The sequence below is a fragment of the Beta vulgaris genome, chromosome 1 (genome assembly GCF_026745355.1).
Source record: "Beta vulgaris subsp. vulgaris cultivar EL10 chromosome 1, EL10.2, whole genome shotgun sequence".
Taxonomy (NCBI): Eukaryota; Viridiplantae; Streptophyta; class Magnoliopsida; order Caryophyllales; family Amaranthaceae; genus Beta; species Beta vulgaris.
The window spans coordinates 26,807,871-26,832,322 of NC_079202.1; the positions used below are offsets into that span (position 1 = coordinate 26,807,871).

Below are 24,452 nucleotides of genomic sequence, written 5' to 3' on the forward strand. Positions count from 1 at the left end.
GGGCCGGACCATCCCGGGCCCCAGGAGAGTCGTAGCACGTAAATTTTAGTAATGTTGAGAGTGTTGTCCGGTCTTTGTTATCCGATGAGGAGTCCGTCACTATAGAAGCTTAAGAAGATGAAGATATTCCGACCGACTTTGATGAGGAGGCTTTGGCGGAATGGTATATGCCTCCCAACGAGGTCGGTAGTGCTGCCGCCGTGGTGATTGATGACGCCTGGGCGAGCATATGCAACGAGAACAACTTTCTCATTAAGGGGCCGATATATTTCACCTTTCCTGATGACTACCAGCTAGTATTGCCGGCCGAAGGGGATAAAATAATGGATTGTCCTCCTGGGCATGTAGCGATATATGCGCACATGCTAGATTTCGGCCTTCGCTTCCCTCTTGACCCCTTTGTTGTTAAAATATTTAAGGCTTGGAATATTTGTTTGGCTCAGTTGACGCCGTTAGTATGGCGAAACTTGATTGCCTACGCCTGGGTGGTCCGATATAAAGGATTCTCGGAGACCCTGAACCTGTTCCGTAAACTCCATTGGATCAAGGAGGACGGCTAGGCCAAGGGTAAGGGGGAAGGGAAACGAAAGAGATCCCAGGGTGATGATGACCAAGGCCGGGGTGGTTGGATGTCTTTGTACACCAAGGCCGGTAAGCTGACGGTTTATCCCAAGCTCACCTCCTTGAAGCATTGGAGGGAGCGTTCTTTCTGGGTAAAGGTGCCTGCCGATTTTCCCCTACGCCGCCAATGGACCGAACCCCGTTCCCGGATGGAGCACATCCCTGACAGAGGGATAAGTGGCCGATAGAGGGAGGCATTTGATTTTTTTGCTGCAACTACCATACCAGCCCTAAAAGGGAAGAAAAAGATTATGGTGCCCGCTCGTTTGGCTTCCCCGTGTTAAGTATATATTGAGCAATCCAGCCCTTTCTGCGATTGGCTTTTGTGCTACCGACCCTCATGGTGGGTTTTATAGGTCGCTTCGTCTTTTAGTTGTAAGTATTATCTATGCTGACATATTTCTAATTTCTCTTTGTTTCTGTGTGTATAGCCCGAGAGTATCTCATATGGGAGGCGTTGCATCTGAATCAGAATTACGAACCAATTAGCAACATGCCGCCCAAACCAGCTCGCTGATTTACTTCTATTCCCACCAGCATCGGTGGTCGGAATGGTAGGCAACGACGAGGAGCCGATAGGGGTTCTTACCAAGAGGAGGATGATAGGGATGCCATGCCCTTGGTGCAGCAGAAATCTGCGCTCTTGCCTCAAAAGAGGACGGCTGATGCTTCAGCCGCTAAGGAGCTACAAGAGGCCTGGGAGGCCAAGAAGGTGTCGGCTAGGGTCACCCCTGCTGTTGCGGACCCGGCCTCCACTGACCTTATTTTCGGCCGGGTTGCCGAGGTTGGCGCTTCTTCACTGCGGCCCAAAATTTATAAACAGCTCACCCTGCCCAAGATGGTGCCAGGGTTGGAATCCTTTGCTAGGTCGCGGAAGGTCGGGTATCTGGAGCATTCCCGACTTGAGCTCCCGGATGTGCTAAGGAAGCACTGGTCCCGGTGATCTCCGGTAAAGTACGGGGAGATGTTCCAGCCCAAGCTCAACGTTCTCGAGGATGAGTCGTTGTTGCTGGATCGTCCTTTGGAGAGCGGGAACCTAGGCCATCGTATTTTGAAAGTTATGCAGCTGAAATACGATATGCCGGTGGATAAGGTCCAGGCACTTGCTGATGTGCATGCGCATAATTTGGCCCTGGTAAGTAGTAACTTCTTCCTTTTAATTTACAAGTTTGTTGCCGGTCCGTTTTCTGTATTGACCCTTTTCCATGATGTCATTTTCAGTCAGCTCAGTCCGGTAAGGAGTTATGCGACCTCTACCGATACTTACAGACTTCTTATTTCAAGGAGGTAGAGGACCACAAAAAGCTGAAGGGCCAATTGGTCGTAAAGGAGCAGGAGCTGGTGGCGACGCAAGACGAGGTAAAGGCCGCCCAAGAAGCTGAGAAGAGGGCTGATGATGCCTTGACGAAGGTCGTAACCAACCATTCCCTAGTGCCAACAAGGATGACGAGATCCGTCTCCTCCGAGAGCAAATTGCGGAGCCAAGACCCAGGAGAACGAGGCCGTGAAGGAATACCGGAAGTCCATGGACTTCGTTTCTCGGTTGGCCAACCTGTACAACGGTGGTTAGGCAGCGGCTATGAGGTGCGCTAAGCAATAAGCATGCTCTTCCCCACTTAGATTGGTTCCAAGTGGAAGAAGCTCATGGTCGCCGGGATTTTCAGCTCCCTGTCGAGGACGAAGTTCTTGACTTCGGGGTTATGGAGGCCGATATAGCCAACGCGAACCTCTGGTTTGAATTTGAAGAGGTCCAGGTTCAGGAGGAGGACAACACCGTTAACGTTACCGAAGATCCGATAATGGTGGTGGATGATCATGAAACCGAGGTGCCTAAGGACTAGGCTTTTAGCTCTTCTTCTCCATGTTTTTTTGCGGTTTTGCCACCTGTGGCGAACCGTTTAGTTTTTAGGGCTGTAATTCTTTATGATATCAATGAAAATACTCCCTTTTTTCCAACTTTCGTGCCATTTCAATGTTATGCTTATATTACTTTTGTCGTTTGTTTGCATATTGACACCTGTTAGAGTAGTTGCTTAATCCGACATATTTATATTGACTCTTGGCCGGTTAACCACTTTTTATACATATTGAGAAACTCAGCAAATTAATTTAGATGCTCACCCTCAATCCGGTAGATCCAGCGGGATCGTTGACCGGTTAGGATTGTTTGTTTAATGAGTTAATCCAGCAGATCCACTAGGATCATTGACCGGCAACTGTTAATGCTTATTCGCTCAATCCGGCAGATGCATGAAGGTCACTGACCAGTTAGGAATATGTTGTTAAAAGAATTAGTCCGGCAGATCCCCGAAGGTCATTGACCGGTCAGGCACTTTAATTTACTCTGCAGATCCACGAAGGACATTGACTGGTTAATTTTTAATACTTATTCGTTTTATCCGGCAGATCCCCGAAGGTCATTGACCGGTTAGGCACCCTAATTAACTCAGCAGATCCACGAAGGTCATTGACTGGTTAATTTTTAATACTATTTATTCGTTTTATCCGGCAGATCCACGAAGGTCATTGACCGGCTAGACACTTTATTTAACTCAGCACATCCACTAAGGTCATTGACTGTTTAATTTCTAATGCTTATTTGTTTTATCCGGTAGATCCACGAAGGTCATTGAGCGACTAGGCACTTTAATTAACTCAGCAGATCCACTAAGGTCATTGACTGGTTAAATTTTAATGCTTATTCGTTTTATCGGGCAGATCCACGAAGGTCATTGACCGGCTTGTTTTGCAGGCTCACTCACTCAATCCAGCAGTTCCAATCAGGTCATTGACCGATAAGTTTGGAAAGTTAGAGAAGTTGATATATGTAGAAGATGCTCATTTTATTAAATAAAACGGGTCTACCCGGCTGTCCCGGATATATTGCCTATAACAATGTAAGAATGCATCTATCGGCTATAATGCTTAGAATAAGTAAATCAAACTGGCAACAATGCCTGATTACTATCTAGGTTTACCTACACATAGTATGTCTTGAGGACACTAGCATTCCAGCTATTTTTCAGCAGCTTGCCCGACATGTCTTCAAGCCGATATGATCCTGGGACGATCTCTTCTTTGACCAAGTAGGGTTTCTCCCAATTGGTCGTAAGATTATCGTCTACGTGCGCTTTCCCGGTCGTTGTTGTACGTCTGAGTACTAAATCTCCTTTTGAAATTGGTCGGCTTTGTACTCGCTTGTTGTAGGCTTTGCTGATCCGGTCTTTATATGTTGCCGACTTAAGTTCAGCGGCAAGCCTGACTTCTCGCGGGAGATCTAGATCTTCCTTGTGCAGTTTATTGTTCAGCTTTGGATCATAGTTCAGTATCCGCCAGTTGGGCGGACCTACTTCGACCGGCAACACCACTTCTGCTCCAAAAACCAGCCTGAAGGGAGTTTCGCGGTAGCTTCCTTCTCAGTGGTTCTATTGGACCATAATAAAGTCGGAACCATGTCCGCCCAGGCGCCTTTCAGATCGTCTAGCCTCTTCTTCAATGCGTTCAGGATCTGTTTGATGGCGGCCTCTGCCGGCCCATTGCTCTAAGGATGGCATACTGACGAGTATGCGAACTTTATGCCATATGGTCTCAGGAAGTCCCTGATGGGGCTGCAATCGAATTGGACGTCGTGGTCCATGACAATTCCCATAGGAATCCTGAACCTAGTAACGACATTCTGTCAGATGAACTTTTTTACCTGGTTGGCCGTTATCTTCACGGTTGGATCTGCCTCAATCCATTTTGTGAAGTAATCAATACCCACAATTAGGAACTTTCTTCCCCCTGATGCCAGTGTGAAGGGTCCTATGATGTTCATCCCCCACTAAGCAAAAGGGATTGGGCTGAGGATTGGCTACAGATCATTTGCCGGTTGGTTTATCACCGGTGCGAACCTTTGGCATTTGTCGCACTTTTTGACGTAGGCATGTGCGTCCGTTAGCACAGTTGGCCAATAGAAACCTGCTCTTAATGCTTTCAGTGCCAACGTTTTTCCGCCGATATGTTTCCCGCAAACTCGCTCGTGGATTTTCTTCAATTATTTTTGTTGCTATTGTTTTTGAGCCCTTGGTTAGGGATTAAATAGTCGGATTTTATCGTTATTGGCAGATAGAAAAGTTATTGCTTTGACTTTTTTTTTTCTATTGAATTGTTTGATTTTGACTTTTGTACTATTTAAACAATTTTGCTTTTAATTTTCTAATTAGTATATAAAAACAACGGTTTTTTCACCAAGTACCCCCGAGTTTTCAAAAAATTCACCTGGTACCCTCCAAGTTTTCAAAATTCACAGGGTACCCCTAAGTTTCAAACTAATACACGGGGTACCCTTAAATGCCTTTAATGACTAACGGCGTTAACCGCCGTTAGCCTTAAACCTCATTAAATCCTAATTAGGCCTAATTAACCTAACTAAACCCTAATTAGGCCTAATTAACCTAACCTTAACCCCTAATTTCAAACCTAACCCTAACCCCATTACCACCCAACCAACACCCCCTGCAGCCACAACCCCCACCGCAACCCCCCACTGCAGCCCCCCACCATCCCTCACCCACTCCCCGCAAACCCCACCCTCCCTCCCCCACTCCGCACAACCACTACAGCCCCGAAATCTCACCCCTCCCCCACCCCCGCACCCCCACAGCACACCCCCACCCCCGCGCCACAACACCAACTCGCTTCCATTTTCGCAACCCCCCCCACCCTCGTTGCACCACCCTCCTCCAATTTCCGCGAAACACAAAGTACCCCACAACGAAAAAACAGAGAGAAGAAGAAGGGGTTCCGGGCGGCGCAGGCGGTGGGATGTGAAAATGGAAGGGGGTGGTGCTGTGGGGGGCGCGGGGGTGGGGGGAGGGTCGGGGCGCAATGGGGAGGGAGGGGTGGGGGGACTGCCGAGCTGAACTGACTGGGGGAGGAGGGCTGCTGCGTGGGTGGAGGAGGGTGTCTGGCTGCTGCGGGGGTGGGGGTCGAGCTGCTGGCGGGTGAGGGGGAGGGGGTCGGGCTGCTGTGGGGGTATGGGAGGGGGAGGGGGTTGTTGGTGGTGGGGGGTGGTGGTGGTGGGGGGGGGCTGGGTGGTAGTTAGGGTTAGTTAGGTTTTAGAGTTTAGGGTTTGGGGTTTGTTTAGGTTAATTAGAGTTTATTTAAGTTAATTAGGGGAAATTAGATGTTAATTACGGTTAAAGACTAACGGCGGTTAACGTCGTTAGTCATTAAGGGCATTTAAGGGTACCCCGTGTAAGTTTGAAACTTAGGGGTACCCTGTGAATTTTGAAAACTTGGAGGGTACTTGGTGAAAAAACCGTAAAAACAAATATTATCATGTAAGATGTCATTAATGTATATTTTCATAATAATAACTTTTGTTAACTATTACTAAGTGATAAATTAAGATTTTAATTGTCAAAGTTGTGCATGGACAAGTGTGAAAGTGATTGACCAATTTAATAAAAACAGAGAGATTATGATTTTCTTTGGAAGGATTTAAATATTTTGATATATATACATCTTAGGAATGTACTCGCTTCGTTTTTTTTTTTTTTTTTTTTGTTTCTGTTTATTCATTAGCAAGTTTCAATGTGTTCCTATTTTGAATTTCTTTTTTTACATAAAGTAGTTTTATGGCTTAAATTCTCATTGGTTTTATGTTGTAATAATTGCGTTCACTATTTAATAGTCAACTAGTATTTGGGCCCGGGCGTTGCTCCGGGTTGGTACTGTTTTACAAATTTGATATGCATTTTTTCCATTCCTATTAAAATATATTAAGGAAAACTCAACATTTAAAAGGTACAAATATAATAATGTGGACACTTAAAACATAATTAAAAGTTGGTTGAGATGGTAATTATGTCATATATAATTGCAAGAGGTCATGGGTTCAAATCTTGTTGCAAGCTAATTTTACACTTGTGTACACATTGGACAATTCTAGTGGAGTAACAGAGGTGCCACGTGGCATGTATACATTGTGCGGAGGTGCTACATGGCGTGTATACATTGTCTCGCACGCCTTTTAATATATTTGTATAAATTTTTTTAACTCTTTTACCCTTTTAATTGTTGTTTTTTTGGTTGCCTAACATATATTAGCTTAATGTATTAGAATTTTTATTTATAAACTTAAATTCTTTGTAAAATAGTAGATTCTTGTCCACTTTTGAGTTGCATTGTTTTTTTCTCTCAATTTCAAATAGGAATAATAAAGAAAACATAAGGAGTACATGATTATTGTTTGTTAAGATTACACTTGATTTTTTGCTTTTAGGATATTCTTACTTGGTGTAGAATCCTAGGCAAACTATTGTGTCTTTTAGGACAACTGTATTTAATTTGTTGTCTAGTGAGTAGTGATCTAGGTTTATACTAAGCTGATGTATATATGCATTATAAAGAAAATTCTATTGCTCTAAAACACTCCTAAAAAGATCCCTTAATATGTCGGACATTTACAGTAACCTATAATAAGAAGGCGCGACTTGTAAAACTATTAAGTCACCTCATACATATAAGGAAACATATAAGGTGAAGGCCAGGGTATAAGTAAGACTTTTAGAGTTGCCTACGTAGAAGGTGTCACTCGTACAGCTCGTCTGACAGAGGGTAATAAATCATCGGAATGAGAATTTTAATTGTAATGTTATAAGCGAAGCACCCTTAGAATCTCCATGGGGAGGTAATTTCAACCTCCATGTTTGTGTTATTTTTTTTCCATGGGAAAGCAATCTCACCCCTAACCATGTGATTTTTAATCCAAGGGGAATCAATTTGCATTAACACTCATTACCACCTACACGGTGATATTAACACTCATTAACATCCTGAAAAGGCCTTTTACAGTCCTAAATAGGTAGTGCTTCTTAAATATTGAGAATGAGGCTGAAGCTGCAAAGACATATCTTGATGAAGTGCAATTGGAACTCAAGATAGGGGAGGTGACAACTGTTGAGGAGTTGGGGGCTCAAGAAGCTTTTATAAGATTGAACAAAGCCAGAATGAGTTTCCTAGCTCAAAAGGCTAAATCTCACTGGATGAATGAAGGGGATTGTAATTTTGCATTCTTCCATGCTCAACTGAAGAAAAGGAAAACCATGAATAGAATCTTCAGTATTGAAGATATCCATGGTAATGTAGTTCAGGGAGAAAATGTTATTGCTGAATCTTTTGTAAAGTACTAGCAAAGATTACTTGGTAGTGCAAGTGGGGTTAGATTGAAAGTGAGAAGGAGAGTGATGATTCTGGGAGAGTATAAAAATCAAGCACAGAAAGAATTATTTTCTATGAATTTTCAAAAGGAGGAATTGAAAAATGCGATGTTTGAGATTGGGAATAATAAGGCTCCAAGGCCTGATGGGTTTACTAGCCTCTTCTTTAAGCAAGCATGGCCTATAGTGGGAGATGATGTTACTAAGAATGTGTTGGATTTCTTCAGTTCTGGTAAGCTGCTGAAGCAAATAAACTGCACTACTTTATCTCTCATTCCCAAAATTGACCAGCCTATAAGTGTGAAGCACTTTAGGCCTATAGCATGCTGCAATGTTATATACAAGATTATTTCAAAACTGCTATGTAGTAGAATCAAAATGGTTCTTCCAGGGTTGATAAATGAAGCTCAAAGTGCATTTGTTAGTAGGAGAGTGATCATTCAGAACATTCTGATATGTCAGGATATTTTGAGGGGTTATAACAGGAGAAATCTTCCCCCTAAATGCACAATAAAGGTGGATCTTCGGAAAGCTTATGATTCAATTGACTAGGAGTTCATTCAGGATATGATGAGGGGTTTGGGCTTTCCAGAGCAGTTTGTTAGGTGGGTGAAGGAATGCATAACAACACCTAGCTACACTCTGCTTGTGAATGGAGGAAATAATGGATTCTTTAAAGGAGCCTCAAGAATTAGACAAGGGGATCCTATTTCACCACTTATTTTTGTGATTGGTATGGAATATTTGTCAAGACTTCTGAAGAAGATTGCAGGAAAGGAGGAATTCCAGTATCATTACAGATGCAATAGACCTCGGGTTAATCACTTGAACTTTGCTGATGACCTAATCCTATTTTGCAAAGGGGATCTCAATTCAGTGCAACTGTTAACTCAAGCTCTGAAGCATTTTGGTCAAGTTTCTGGTTTAGTTGCTAACCCAGAAAAAACTGCCATCTATTATGGTAATGTGGATGAAAGAATGCAACTGGAGATTATGGATGCAACCGGCTTTATGAAAGGAAATCTCCCTGTGAGATTTTTAGGGATTCCTTTGAATTCGAAAAAACTAAACAAGCATGACTGTGAACTGCTAGTTGACTAGATTTTCATGAAGATTAGATGCTGGTGCTCAAGACATCTATCATATGCAGGGAGAATTGTGTTAATAAATGCAGTTCTCATAAGCCTTCATTCTTATTGGGCTCAAATGGCACTACTACAAACATGGGAAAGAAATCACAAATAAGAGACCTCCTAATGCAAAAGAGTGGTAATTTAATAATAAGAACCTCACTTGTTAAAAAAGAGGTCTCTTATAATATAAGAAAGAAACCTCATTTACTAAAAGATGCTCTCTAAAATTTTTTCTCACATTATTTTTTACTCTCTTACTCCCACAAACATATAGAACTGACACCCGTGATTCGTGGAAGTGTTTTTTCTAAATCTTTTTTTTTTTCTGGCAAAATTGTAAATCTTTAATAAGGTTATTTAAAACCCATCTTCTAGTTACCACGCAGCCTTCGCCCCATCTTTTTCCCTCTTCATCTTCCTTCCGGTGTAGTAATTTGAATATTTCTTTTTTCTGAGGGTTCAAGGGTAAATCTGATTACACCAATATGGCGCTGCAATTGGCCTCAAATTCGTGCATTGGTATCTCCTTTCTTATTGAATTATTAGTTTTTATCTTTTATTTGTTCTTTACATATTAGATTTGTAGGTTTTAGTCTTGTCGATTCAATTTTCTTCAGTCATGGAATTTAGTATGTTGAACTTTGATCTTTCAACCGCAGTTTGCATTATATTTCCAAGCAACTTAATTATCGTCGGAGACTGTATTATCCATCAAAGTTGTCTAATGAGTTTTTCGTTTTATAGGGTTTTAAGGGCTAAACCGCTTAAACCAATACTGCATTGCAATTGAACTCCAATTTTGGGTAATGTTATTTCCATCTGTGTTTAATTTTTCATTATCTTTTGTTTTGTATTGAAATATTGGATATGTTGTTGGTTTAGTCTTCGTTTTATTTTCTCTACCTTTTCAATTGCAATGCAGTTATGACTAATTTTTCATTATCTTTTAATTTTTTTAATTAGTATATTTCACTTGGAAATGCTTGGTATATTATCTAAACTTTGACAGTTACGACTAATTGTTATCAATTTTGTTGATTTTCAAAGGAGCCCAATTATTGCTTTAATTTAATTCTAGTGTGAATTTAAAAGAATTGCTTTGGTTTGCACTAACTTTAGTTATCATGGTATCTGGGCTAATATCTGAAATCTTTATATTTTGCATTAGAGTGGTAAAATTTATTCCATGAACCTGAGGAAGATGAATCGTTTTCTTGCGGTTATTTGGGCTTAGAGGTATGATAATTTAGAAGAGGTAACCTGAAAGGCTGAAACTGTATGGTATTTCGATATTTGAACAAGTGCCCTTTTCCTTAGCTTGTTCATAAAGTGATATAATCTTTTCTATAAATAGGTTTTATGCTCAAGGATAGTTTCATATTTCATGTGTAGGCCTCATCTTGCTTAAAGTATTTGCGTGTTAGAACTTAGAATCATCTCATGAACTTAGCTTGTTCATGAAGTGAGGGTTATTATCAAGCATGGTTTGTGTTGATTTTTCTTAGTTAAGAAAATGTTTTGTGCTGATAAATGGCGTAAAGATTATGATAAACTCTATTTGTTAGGCAAAATGGTCGAAGCAATGCAGACCTTATTGGCATTACTAACTGCTGTCAATTTTTCTCTCAGTAGCATAGGAAATACTGCTGTCAATTTAGTGCACTCTGTCATTTTGTAAATCAAATGCTGTTAACAAGCGTGTTTAGTTATATGTGGTTCTCGATGCCCTATTTTGTTTATCTTTTTTGCAGTACTTTGGCGCAACTTCAACAACCTACTCCAAAATAAGACCGATGAAATTAGAGAATTATGGATTAAATTTGTGCACGAGTATAAAGAAGGAGATGAGGATGAACTTGAAGATTAGAGTAGAAAGTGTAATTTGATATAACATCTTTTGTTTTAATTATTTTTTTCTAGATTAGTCTCTTATATAAATATATATTACGAAGCGTTGAATTACATTTATTGAAATGTTGAGTATTTCTAAAATAAGGCTCGTGTAATTATTAAGATTTTGAATTGAATGAATAAATATTTTGAGCGATGTCCTAATATATCAGTGCTATTTGGCTGTTGGTGGATAAATGAAAGCAGACATATGATGTAATATTATTTTACTGGTATGTAAATGAAATCAGTGCCTAGATGTTCTACATATATATATGTAAATTACTTGTAAATTATGAAAGACACGCATGGAGCAGGTGAAACGGATTGGAGAAGCGTATAATAATAGTGAAATATTGTCATTTTTTTTTTTAACAAAAAAAGTTAAAGAGACCACCTTTTCCTTTCAGGTGGTGTTTTAAGGAATGATTAAAAAGACCACCTACGTATTAAAAATGATTTCTTTGTAAGATAGAAAAGACCACCTATTTGTAAAATGTGGCGCCTTACCCTTCTTCTTTTTTCCCTATTTAAATTCATAAATAACCACTTATTTTAAGGAAGTGGTCTCTTCTATCAAATTAAGAAACCACCCACAATAAGTGGTTATTTATCCTGAGAGACCTATGAGCTGAAGACCACCTCTCATGTGGTCTCTAAATGAGATTTTAGGGGGTCTCTTTAGGTTTATTTGTAGTAGTGTGGTGTTAATACCTAAGAGTGTTTTACAGAAAATAACACAACTATGTAGAGCTTTCTTATGGAAAGGGAAGGTTGATCTTTCAAAGTCCTCTCTGGTGGCTTGGGATTAGGTTTTCAAAACTAAGAGTCAGGGTGGCTTGGGGATAAGGAACTGTGTAACTTTGAATTTAGCAGCTCTTGGTAAGTATGTATGATTTGTTGCTAATAGACCTGAAATGATGCGGGTCAAATGGATACATCATGTGTATCTTAAGCAGATGGATTAGTGGGAGTATAAGCCTCCCAAGGATGTAGGTTGGGGTTGGAAATAAACAGATATGCACTGTCAAAGAACAAATGAAGACAGGGTTTCTTACACAGTGGCAGACCTCTTATTCCATAAAAGAGGGGTACAAATGGTTACAAGGTGAATCTAGGAATGTTCCATGGAGCAAATGGGTGTGGAATAGATATAACATTCCAAAGCATTCTGTAATTGCTTGGATGGCAACTCTTGGGAAGCTAATAACTAAAGCTCATCTATTTGGAATTGGAGTGGTTACTGAAAAGATGTGTTTGATGTGTGGTCTTCAAGAGGAGAGTATAGAGCACTGCTTCTTTCAACGCAAGTATAGTCTGCAGTGTTATGTGAAGATTTGCAGAAGATTGAAGCTATCAGCTACTCCAATGGACCACATCAACAGTTCCTGGAAGAAGTGGTCAAGGAAATATGCATGTAAGAGGAAAAAGAGCACATGTCTTGTTGTACTAGCTGCTTTGGTCTACCAAATCTGGTGTGCTAGGAATTGTGCCTACTGGGAGAAAAGAATTCCAAGACCGGAGGTTCTAGTGGATAATGTGATGCATAGTGTTTGTAATAGAGTTAGACAACTCATTAATTCCAAATGGAGTCAGGGAGAGAAGGATTGGTTAGAAGAACTAGCTAGAATACAGTAGTGTATAGTTAGCAGCTACTTGTAGTTAGCTAGTTGGTGTGATTGCTTTGTTATTAGGCTGGCATTTTAAAATAAATTAGCATTGCCATGGGAATGAACAATGTTTAAAAATTTACACATAAATTCATTCCCATCACCACCATTTAAAACAACTACTAAACGGACGGGTAAGCCTATCAAGTAGCCTCATACATATTAGGCGATTTAATGGGTGTTATATTGAGTTAGAACCCAAATTCAATATACCTAATAATCACCTAATAAGTAGACTAATATGTATGCGGCGACTCGATAGATTTACGAGTCACACTTTATACGCCACCCTGATAGTCCAACTTATTAGGGTAGAAGTTGGATTTTAGAGTCCCTTGTGCATAAAGTGTGACTCGTAAATTTATTAAATCGTCTCGTACATATTAGGTGACTTACTAGGTGTTTTGTTTATTATCATCCCAACCTTACTAATTCAATTATAATTTTTTTTTGTAAAGAGTACCTTTGGCCTAGTGGCATTAACTTTTGCTGCAATTATTCCAACCGAATTAGGCAAAGAAAGGCCAGACACTTCTGCTGCCTTCATGAACGCAAACCTTGATAACGAAAATACGTATGGTATATTTGTAGTCGTATTGTTTCGCCTGCACGGGATGAGCGCGTATTTGACTAACTCATTGTAATGGCTTTATTATAAACATTTTTGAAGTCGCCAACAAGTCTTTAACGAAATACTCGTAAACTTAATTGAATATTGGAAAACCTTGGGACAGCTTTGGGACTTATACAATGCATATTTTTTCGACATAACTCCATAGATGGTCAATGAACCAAAAATTGAGTTCGGGGGTAAAGGTACGAACACGGTCAGGAACCACGTTCATCTGTTACTGGCCTCTGCTTAATATTGATTCATGTCAATTTTTATGTATACGATTAATCGTAAAATATTTTTATGCACTCTAAAAATAATTTATTTTATATTGGTTCATGAAACACATAAAGAACTATCTTTTTAGTGATATGTTATTGGCGGGACGTTGTAAACTTGTCAAATATAACATAAATTACCTAAGATAGGATAAGTATGGTCAAACTCGCAAGTGAGTAGGGTTAATGAAGGGTTAATTTGCTTATTACGGTGAGGTAAATCTATTTTTGATTTTTTTGAAAGTTCAACAATGATTTTAATGTCTAAGTAAACTAGGATATTAGCATATTAAATCAACAAGTTAAGTAAATGAGATAAATGAGGGTAAAAGAACTAGGGGATTCACCAACATTCAATACAAGAATCCAATCATCAAAACCAAGGGGAAACAAATGGCGGTTCCCAAGGGGAAAAATCACGCATATGAGAACTCTAATTACTCTCTCGAGCTAATTAGAGAAGCTTGATTAGTTACTCATTACCTATTCTCATGGCATGAACAATTAATCTAGCCAAATGAAGCACAATATGATAAATCAAGCTTCCCTAAACTAGAAAATACTTATTTTTTATGGAGATCATAGTCTAGAAACCAAATTCCTAGCTTCATCTCTCAATCCTTCACTAGGAATTCCAAATATACAAGTCAAGTGCTGATCAAGCATCCAACAAACCAAATCAAGTAAGTTTGATCAACAAGTTCTACCCCAAATGTTAACCTCCTAAACTAGATTTAGAATCTAAAGAGTAAATGAAGGTTACATCTCTTGCCCTAGTAAGAAACTACTCATACATCATGGAAATAAAGCAAAAAATTTCAAATAAATTTATCACCATAACCTTGGAGGAAAGAGAAAAAGGAAAACAATCAACTAATAGAACAAGATCTAAGCAAACAAACCATGAAATAAACAAGAATAAAGGAAAAGAAAATGAAATAAGTAACACATTAATAACTTTTAAGGTTGCATAAATGTGAAAATGGAGTTCAAAAATTTCAAACCTTAACTTTGTCTCTCCTAGGATTCTAAAGTTTGAATGTGAAAATAAAAATTAATCTCTCTAATCTCCAAATAAAATTCCTTAACTTAGAATAAGAGTAGTTGCTCTTATATAGTCCTAAAATAAAATAAATTTAATTACAATAAAGTACCAATACAAAAGCATCACAACAAAGAAATACATTTCGAAAAATACCGCTAACTGGGTGGGTGACCTGACTCGGGCGGGTCACGTGATCAGGAATGAACAATTACCTCTCAAAACCTAATTTGGGCGGGTCAAGTGAACCCGAGCACTCAGGACAGCAGACCAGGGCGGGTCACGTGATCAGGAACCGACAATGACCTATCAAAACCTAAATTGCTTACATAGTAAACACTGGCCAGCTAAAATTACAGCTCAGACCTATGCTCAAAGAAAGCTGCTTAGCAGCTACTTAAATGTCGATCTCTCAAAACCCTTTCTATGCATGAAAGCCAACACCTAAGGCTAACACCTCAATCAAGAATCACCCAAAAACTCCAAGAAACCGACCTTTCCCAGAAGAGGTTTCCCTCCCCTGGGGTTCCGCCAGAACAGACTATAAAAGCCTGTTCTGGATTTTCGTCTCTTTTTTCTTATTTCTTCCTCTTGGACACCCATTTTTCTTTACATATAAATCTTCTAGACATCCATACAAAGTATTTCAAACCTTGGTTCCAATCTTTAGACCTTAAACTCATATAGATTACCTTGCTAAAAGATCACATAAGTTGTTGTAAGTTCAACAGATTACACCTATTGTATTTAAGCTTAGTTTTTCATATTTAAAAGCTTGTTGAAACTAATCTTTAGCGTTTTATATATTCAAGGGAAGTAATAGGAGTAGTTACTCAATTGGATTAAGAAGTTTCGTTGACTTAAGCATCTTAAGTGAAGGTACACACTTAGTTTGGTTTTAACCTAGAGATTTACATACCTATAGTTAGGTGATTGTTTCTTTCTAGTGTAAAGCATGTTTATGAAATGAATTTACTTATGATTTGTATGTGTATATTGAGTATATAACATGGATATAACATGCTAAGGTTCATTAGAGATGTTTTATTTGACCTAAATAACACTTATACACTAAGTCATTACGATTATGCTTCTAAATGGAATGTGTTTAGTAGATGGAATTGTGGAGTAATTGTTATGATTGAGGTGGAGTTTTTAAGTTGTTGTTGTGGTGGTTGTGGTGAAGTTGTTGTGGAGTTGCTATTGTTGTTGTTGCTCTATTGTTGTAGTGTTGTTGGGTCATTGTTGTTCTGTTGTTGTGGTTGAGGTTATGTTGTTGATGAGGCATCGTCGTTGTGAAGTGTTGTTGCTAGTTGTGGTTAGTTATATGATCCAAAGATATGTAGAATTAGTTTACAGAATTTAGAATTAAGAGTTTGAATTATGGTTATGAAGTGGGATGCTAGTTATATGGTGTAGCTAATATTATTGAACTTATAGTTGGTTCTGAATTGAGGGCCAAGTATCTAGAATGTTAAAGGTTGATAATTTGTAAATTGGGAATTAGTTGTTGTGTTATTGCTGTGGTGGTTGTGTTGCTCTTGTTGTGTCGTTGTTGCTACTGTGTTGGTGTCCTGTTCTGTTTTTCGTCCCCTCTGTTGTGGTGGTGACGGTTGTGGAACTGTTATGGTGGATGTTGTTGGGTTTCTGTTGTTATTGCTGCGCTGTTGTTATTGCTATGGAAGTTGTGGTGGCTGCTACGGAGTTGTGGTGGTGGAGTTGTTATGTTGTTGTTGTTTTAGAGTTACTAGAGTCTAATTAGTTTCTTGAAGGGGAAGAATAATGAAGGGATTTTGCCTATCTTGTTACGGGTGAGTTAGTATATGTTAGGATTATTCATGAGTTTGGTTTAACAATGATTATAGATCACAGTCGTAAAGGAGCTCTAAATTGGGAATTAGTTATGATTATGATTTCTAGTTTAGATTATTCTTAGTTTGGTTATTGGTTATTGATTATTGTGAGGTTATTATTGGAGGATGATTTTGGAGTGAAGTATCATTCGGAATTATGAAGGAAATTATGTTGTTGGAATTGAGATGCTAGTCGATGTAGCTAATTTCATTAAAGTTATTATGTTAAAAACTAGTTTCAAGTATGAAAACCCTAAACTTTCTCAACTATCAAAGTAAGGGTAATTGAAAGGAGTTGATAAGAGTTCTGAGTATTAAGAATGAGTTGATAAGAGTTTTGAGTATTGAGGATTAAAGTATGAATCCTTAAATATCTTATATTATAAATATGAAAGTGAGGCATGAACATGCACCCGAGTTAGGGCGGGCAGAGTCCCTAATTGTTGCCTTCCAGGAAGGGCAAATTCCTGGCGTTATAGGACATGTCCGGTTAAGTCTTGCAAGCTGAACAATAAAAGGTGGGATGACGACCCTCAACAGTTTGGAGACAGTTGGTACTGCATGGTACCCCTCTCCATTCGCGTTCATGCCAAACGATTTGATTTTTTGAAACTATAATAACTGAGTTGAATGTGATTATTTGTTATCATAACTATGTGTTATTTTTCAGAATACACTTAAACTTGTATTTTCTATTGCACAGTGTGTACTCAGCTTTGCTGATTGCTTTTTCATTTCTGTGGCCTGTCACTTGGTGGGTGGCAGAGTCAAACTTTGTTGCAGGATTGTGTTGGGAGCCAGAATCGAGCTGAGAGCCAAGTTATGATTCAAATTGTGGATTAGGGGATAAAATCTCAGATTTAAGTTTATGTATAGAAGAGTTTATTTAGAATGACTTAAAATATGGATTTTTGTCATGGAATTTGAGATTGAATGTGATATGAAATAGAAGTAGTATTTATGTAGAGTTCTAGTTTTGTTATAATTCTATGTAAATTAGGGTTTTAAATTTCAGTTTTATTTGAATTAAGTGTTTAAGTGATAAAGGAATCCTATTATACTTAGGAGTCTAATTCCTTATTATTGAGTCTTATTTCTTCTACTTGGCGTGTGATATAGATAATTATAGGTTGTTATTTGTCTTTATCCTTAAGATAAAGATAGATAAGTTTGTTAGCTGCTATCTTTAAGCTTTACAAGTTTTAGTCGGTTTAGGAAACTTGTACTATAAATATAAGTTTTCGATCATCAATAATAGTTAGAGATTTTTGAGTTAATTCTAGTGAGTTAAAGTTTCAGGAGAGAATCCACAAAACCCCAGTTGAACTTTGAGATGAAATACGCCTAAGTTCATCATATCCCGGTTACTAATTGAGTTGTTGAGACGAAATACGCCAACATACTCGACTAAATCTAATATTAAAAATACAAAAGCCACTAAACTACATCAAAGAGCCCTAACTACGTGAACCTTGCATCAAGAATCACATCAAGGTGTGTGGCTGCTGCTACTTCACCCCCCCCCCACGCCCATATCAATACCCACCTACGCACATCCCTTGTCTAACCCTCGCCTGCTACCTCGCCTCAGCCTCGCCCACCCTCGCCTCGCACACCCAGCACACCTCGCCGGCCTTACTCGCCCATCGTTGCTACTTGTCCGCGCGCGCCCTCTCCACTACTCGCGCACCGCCCTACTCACTCGACTACATGCGCAATGGACGCTACCCCTTATTGCTCGCACACCATGCCCGACGAGCAACAGGACATGCTCGACGCCCTCAAAGCCAACAACGAGCAACTACACTACGTCATGGCTCAACTGACTGCTCTCAACAAGAAAGTTAGCACCATTGAACGTGATGTCAACTTCGCACACCCATCTCCACATCAACCTAGGCGTGAAGATGACTTATGGTTGGCTAACTTGCCTTCCTTTGATGGCGACCTTGACCCCGAATCCTATTTGGAGTGGGAAAGTAGGTTAGATCGCTTCTTTGATCACAAGAACCTGAGTGATTAGGTCACGCTTTTCCTATGCATCACCTTTGGCATGCAAGTACGAGTGTCGCATCCCTTTGGTATGATTCCACGCGTACTAGGCATGCAAGAGAGGATAAGCCTCCCATTGATTGATGGTCATCCCTCAAGACTAAGATGCACAAACGTTTCGTGCCTAGAACCTACATACAGGAACTATTTGTGCGCCTAAACACCTTGCGCCAATCAAATATGAGTGTCGACCAATACATCAAAGAATATGAGCGCCTCCATATGGCGTGTGATGTTAAAGAGGAGGGCGAACAGAAAAACGATGGTTTCCTTGTTGGTTTTAACAGGACCATCGCCAATGTGGTGGAATTACAACAATATGTGACGTTTGATGATGTTTTCATCCTGGCGTCCAAGGTTGAACGTCAACAACATAGCTTCCGACATACTCCATGGGTTACCCCCACTGCTTCGGCCTCCCCTTCGAGCACTTCCCCAGCCACTTCGACTGCATTGCCGAGTGCTCAGCCCAAGCACCCAAACAAGCTACCACATCTACGCCTCCTACTCATAGTGCCACGATTAGAGGTAAGAAAACTCAGTGTTTTTGTTGCCAAGGCCTCGGCCATATTACTAAGAACTACCCTAACACCACTCTCACCACACGTGAGGAATTGGTAAATTACTTGGCCGAAGAAGTGTACGAACCTCATGCCTCGACATTTTCTATGGATGATGAGGACTTTTGGTCGAACCAACCTATATGTGCACCAGAACAAGAGCAACCTAATGTGCTCATTCGTCGCTCTTTGTTATCTTCTAGCCATGATGACTCTGTGGATGAACAACGCACAAACTTATTCCACTCGAACTGTATCATCAAGGGTAAAGTTTGTCCTTTTATCATAGATAGTGGTTCATGTACTAACGTGTTTGATCTGTCTATGGCGGAAGCATTGAATCTCGAAACACGCAAGCATCCACAGCCATATAAACTCAGCTGGTTAAATGATGATGGCATTTGGGTACGTAAACAGGCATTAGCTGGTTTCCGGGTAGGTGAATACATGGATCAATTGTGGTGTGATGCCTTGCCTATGACTGCATGCTCATTATAACTAGGACGACCATGGCAAAGTGATCGACATGTAATGCATAATGGGAAAACTAATGCATATTCAGTTTTGATGGGTGATAAACGAATGATTTTGCAATCGTTGCCACCTAAAACTAGGCGTGCCAAAACCTTAGATGCTGCCACGCCATGCAAGGAGAATGAGACACAAGATGGCGCTCATGTATGCATAAGTTTGTGTCGTCATAAAGTCCTAAAAACTGCAAAAAAAAAACAAGAAGGAAAGGAGACAACAAGTTCTACAAGTACGCCAAGGCTCTAAGTTGGACTTAGGAGACAAAGTATGGTTGTCACTTGCTGCTCAAAGACTTCATGTGAATCACAAGTATGGAGAGCCTATGGATGAAAGACCATTTGAAATTGTTGAAAAGATAGGCTATGAAACATTCAAGGTATTGCTAGGAAATGGCATATGTGCAACATTTCCTTCCTGTGATTTAGTGTCATGCTTCGAAGTATGATATGAAATAGAAGTAGTATTTATGCAGAGTTCTAGTTTTGTTATAATTCTATGTAAATTAGGGTTTTAAATTTCAGTTTTATTTGAATTAAGTGTTTAAGTGATAAAGGAATCCTATTATACTTAGGAGTCTAATTCCTTATCATTGAGTCTTATTTCTTATACTAGGCGTGTGATATAGATAATTATAGGTTGTTATTTATCTTTATCCTTAAGATAAACATAAATAAGTTTGTTACTTGTTATCTTTAAGCTTTACTAGTTTTAGTCGGTTTAGGAAACTTGGACTATAAATATAAGTTTTCGATCATCAATAATAGTTAGAGATTTTTGAGTTAATTCTAGTGAGTTAAAGTTTCAGGAGAAAATCCACAAAACCCCAGTTGAACTTTGAGACGAAATACGCCTAAGTTCTTCATATCCCGGTTACTAATTGAGTTGTTGAGACGAAATACGCCAACATACTCGACTAAATCTAATATTAAAAATACAAAAGCCACTAAACTACATCAAAGAGCCCTAACTACGTGAACCTTGCATCAAGAATCACATCAGAATGACTATATAACTGAAGTCTTATATAAAGGATTTTGTTTTGTGGGCCAACAACCCACAGGTGCAGGATCGTTTTAAAGGTTATGTTTCCACTGCGAGTAAATATTTAATTCGAGGCTTATTAAGCATTGATTGTGATTAATAAATCTTAAGTGTGTTTAGCTAGGAGCTTGGGAATCGGGTTGTTACAAATGGTATCAGAGCAACCTTGCAACCATATGATTAGGGACGCCAACGGGTTGGAATTGGACCGAATTATGCATAATCGGACTTCGACCCTACAAGAAGTCGGATTTTAAATCCGAGTCGCACTCCAAAAATCTGAATCCGACCCGACTTAAATTTCGAAAATCGGACTTCAAACCCAATCCAACTTAAGATCCGAACATCCGACTTAGAATCCGAACATCCGACTTAAAATCCGAACATCCGACTCCAAACCCGATCCAACTTATTTTTCTTCCTTTTTTTTATAATAGAATAGTCTTCTATAATACAATAATCTAATCATTACAATTAATTCTAATAATCATATGGAAATCTTATATTGTACAAATAATCTAAATATTACTATTATTTTTGGCAATATTTTGTTCGATGAGAAAATCCTATATAGTACAATTGGCTTAAAGTCGACGTGATGTTATACATAGATAATATTGTACAAACAATCTAATCATTACATAAGTAAGAAAAAGGTATTGATTGACTCAAAGTCGGAGTCGAATTCGGATGTTGGATTATTTTATGAGATCTGAATCCCCGACCCTCCTCCCTCGGAGTCGGACTTTTAAATGGAGTCGGAGTCGGATTACTTTATTATCGGAGTCGACTCGGATTTTTTCCTTCGGATCGGAGCGGATTAGGGTTTGATCCAGACTGAGTTGCCATCCCTACCAATGATGCATCATCTTCAAACTTGTAGATGACAATGCACTAGAGAGTCTGCTCACCAAGAATGGCTCATCATAGGATCAATAAGGTGTAGCGATGATCAAGATACACAAACAAAAGCACGTAATCAACAAAGTTGAGTACTACATAATAAATAAGTAAACAATCCTAACATTATACTATAAATAGTAAGCATGGATAAATAATAACTTGCAGTCTTTTACTAAACTAAACTTTAGCAACATTCTTATCACTTAAATGGAATAGTCAATGGACCGAGTTGTTTAACTAAAACGAGCCTTCCCTTTGAAATACGAAATACGGGGGCGACTCTGTATTCACATGACCTACGATATCGAGGAACCTTTAAAATAAAAAAGAATCGACGATCAATCAGATCCCAGAAAAGGCAATGGCATGCTCACCATGTACCGCAACTCCTGTTTGTCCAATACTTCATACGTGCACTAGTCTAAAGTTTATCACTATAATCAAAGTTTCACTTTACGTGATTTACCATATTTTACTTGTATGACACACAAGCAACACATATAATACATGATCAAACAATCACAACTTTTATTTTTATCTTAGGATTAGATAAGTGATCGCACAACTTACAACCCAAGATTAATTCCTTCTTTAATCCAACCTTCCTTATTTGTTAAACCTAGCTAACAAACAACTTACCTTTCAAAGGTATAAAATATTAACTTACCAAACAAGGACCTTTGGTCCTCATACAATAGTGAATCAATAATAAAAGGGAACAAAATGATTCAATCATGATCTATACCAATAAATATATTAATCCTACATGTGAATTAATAAAATAAAGTTCGCAACCAATATGCTTGCATCAATCTTTACAAATATGATATAAATCTCATAACATAAATCTCATAATTAACATGTTCGCACAACAGCATAAAAAACATGCAAAATCCAACATAATAGCAATCATATATGAACTCAACATAATTGCTATGCATGATACTACATAACCTTCCTTCTTAAAATCATGATACTACATTAATCAATACATTGATATGTACGTATCTTGCGTAAACAAACTGATAGGCCACTTCAACAATCTTAAAAGTCGTCTAGAGAGAATTCTTTGCCTAAAATAACCAATATAAATTCATAATCAACACTCAAATAATTTCCAGCAACTTTAAAATACTTTAAAACTCCTTTAAATAAATTTAAAGTTGTTTCCAAATTAAAACTTCAATTACTAACACTTCCTAGCATAGTACTACTATACTATTTATTAAAATCTTCAAATCTCCATCGATAATATCATTTTTAAAATTCTAGCAACATATAATCTATTAAAACTCCCTTTAAACATGCTTAAACTTATAAAAATAATCAATTCCATAGTTTATAGCATACTACAATAATTTTCTAATCTTTAACACCCTAAAATCCATGATTTGAAAATTAAAAATCCGATCTAAACATAATAAATAAATCTGAACTTTTATTTCTTTAATACATAAATTATATACTCTTAGATTCATAATCAAATCATCAAACTAATGCTTTTAAACATAATTAAACTAAAAACAAATCTTAAAAAGACAATCTTTGAATAAAACTTGAGGAGGAAGAAAGGTAATCAAACCAAAGCAAAGGAAGGAAGACAAAAGTGGTGCCGGTCAGAGGCGGCGTGGCAGCGGCTAGCGACAGCATGGTGGTTGGCGCGCTGGTTGATGAGGAGGGGAGGTTACTTGTTGAAGAAGAAAGTGTTTCTTCAAAGTGAAGAAAGAAGAAAACCGTGAGAGAGAAAGAGAAATAGTGGGCGCCAGTTTGTATGATGTGAGTAGAGAGAAAATTATATGTTGGAAAAAATTATGGGTTTTGTTGTAGCCTAAAGATCAATGGCTAAAACTAGGACGTGTGGCATCATCTAGTCCCTACACGTGTCCCATTACTGCTGCAGAAAGTACAAGGTCTAAAAAGATATATGGCCTAAAAGTACACTTTTTCTAAATACAAGAGTTGTACTAGCCCTTTTTTCCAGCCCAATTTATATTTTGCCCAGCATCTACAAAAGGCATTATTGAATGAAGGATGATGTGTACTCTCTAATCAATCCTTCCCACGTGTCATACAGTTATTGCCCAACCAATCGGGCGCTCCCAAATTAGGGTGACCTTAGGGTACAACAATTACTCCAGACATTATAAATAGTCCTTGAAATTAGGAGAAAGGTACGTTTGTCAGAACAGTGTACTGTTATTCTGCCATAAATTCTCTCTCTCTAAAACTTTCCTTTCTACTCCTGTACCTGACTTAAGCTTCCGAGGGAGAAATACCACCCGAACCTCCAAGGTGGGTCCCTTTTTGCAGGTCCGAAGGCGGAGCTCAGGTTCGGATTTTGGGTCCAAGCATTGTTGCATAAGTCTCCTATTATAGAACCTACTCTTGGGGGTAGTAGTATTATCTTAGGAGTTTAACGCTACGTAACATTTGGCGCCGTCTGTGGGTCTGAAGATGTCCTTCCACTGAAATAGAAGAGCCTACACTGAGAGTCATGCTATATTCGGAGGAAGCCAACTAGGTCGCCCTACGTGCGGCCTTAGACCAAGTTCCAGAAGTTAGGGGTAATGCTTGTTGAGAATGCAGTTGTATAATCTTCGAATGGCTCAAGACTTCAACAAAAGAGTGGCCAAACGACCATTGAGGGTGGGGGATCTTGTCTTAACGAAAATGGAAGCAGTTGACCGAGCAAAGGAAATGGGCAAGCTCACGCCAAACTGGGAAGGACCTTACAATATCGTCCAGGAAATTCAAAGTGGCACCTTCCGTCTTAAGGCTATGGATGGTCGTCTAGGTCCCCGGACGTGGAACTCAGATACTTTGAAAAGTACTATATTTGATGTAATTAAAATGGAAGTATGTTGCTCTCTACCAAAAAGTGCCACGGCACATAAATGAAAAAGTAGATATGTATACATTTATCTTGGCTCTCAGCCAAGCAAAATTCATATAATACAATTCTACTTTTGCTCTATGACTATGTTTTTGCTTGTTATGTCTTACCATTTGATTAGGGGCATCTTACCACCGACCAAAACGATAGTCTAAAACAAAATAATA

The 24,452-nt window shown here is 38.8% G+C and overlaps 1 protein-coding gene across 1 annotated transcript; it reads left to right on the forward strand.

The window, feature by feature from the left end:
- The first annotated feature begins 11,887 nt into the window (after positions 1-11,887).
- On the forward strand, positions 11,888-12,487 carry LOC104899492 (uncharacterized). Its single transcript, XM_010686692.2, has one exon. It carries the CDS (start codon positions 11,888-11,890, stop codon positions 12,485-12,487), a length of 600 nt encoding a protein of 199 aa, XP_010684994.2.
- The last annotated feature ends 11,965 nt before the right edge of the window (positions 12,488-24,452 follow it).

Bases quoted from the DNA above. Each gene is read 5' to 3' on its own strand.
- LOC104899492 (XM_010686692.2), top strand. From the start codon at position 11,888: ATGAAGACAGGGTTTCTTACACAGTGGCAGACCTCTTATTCCATAAAA.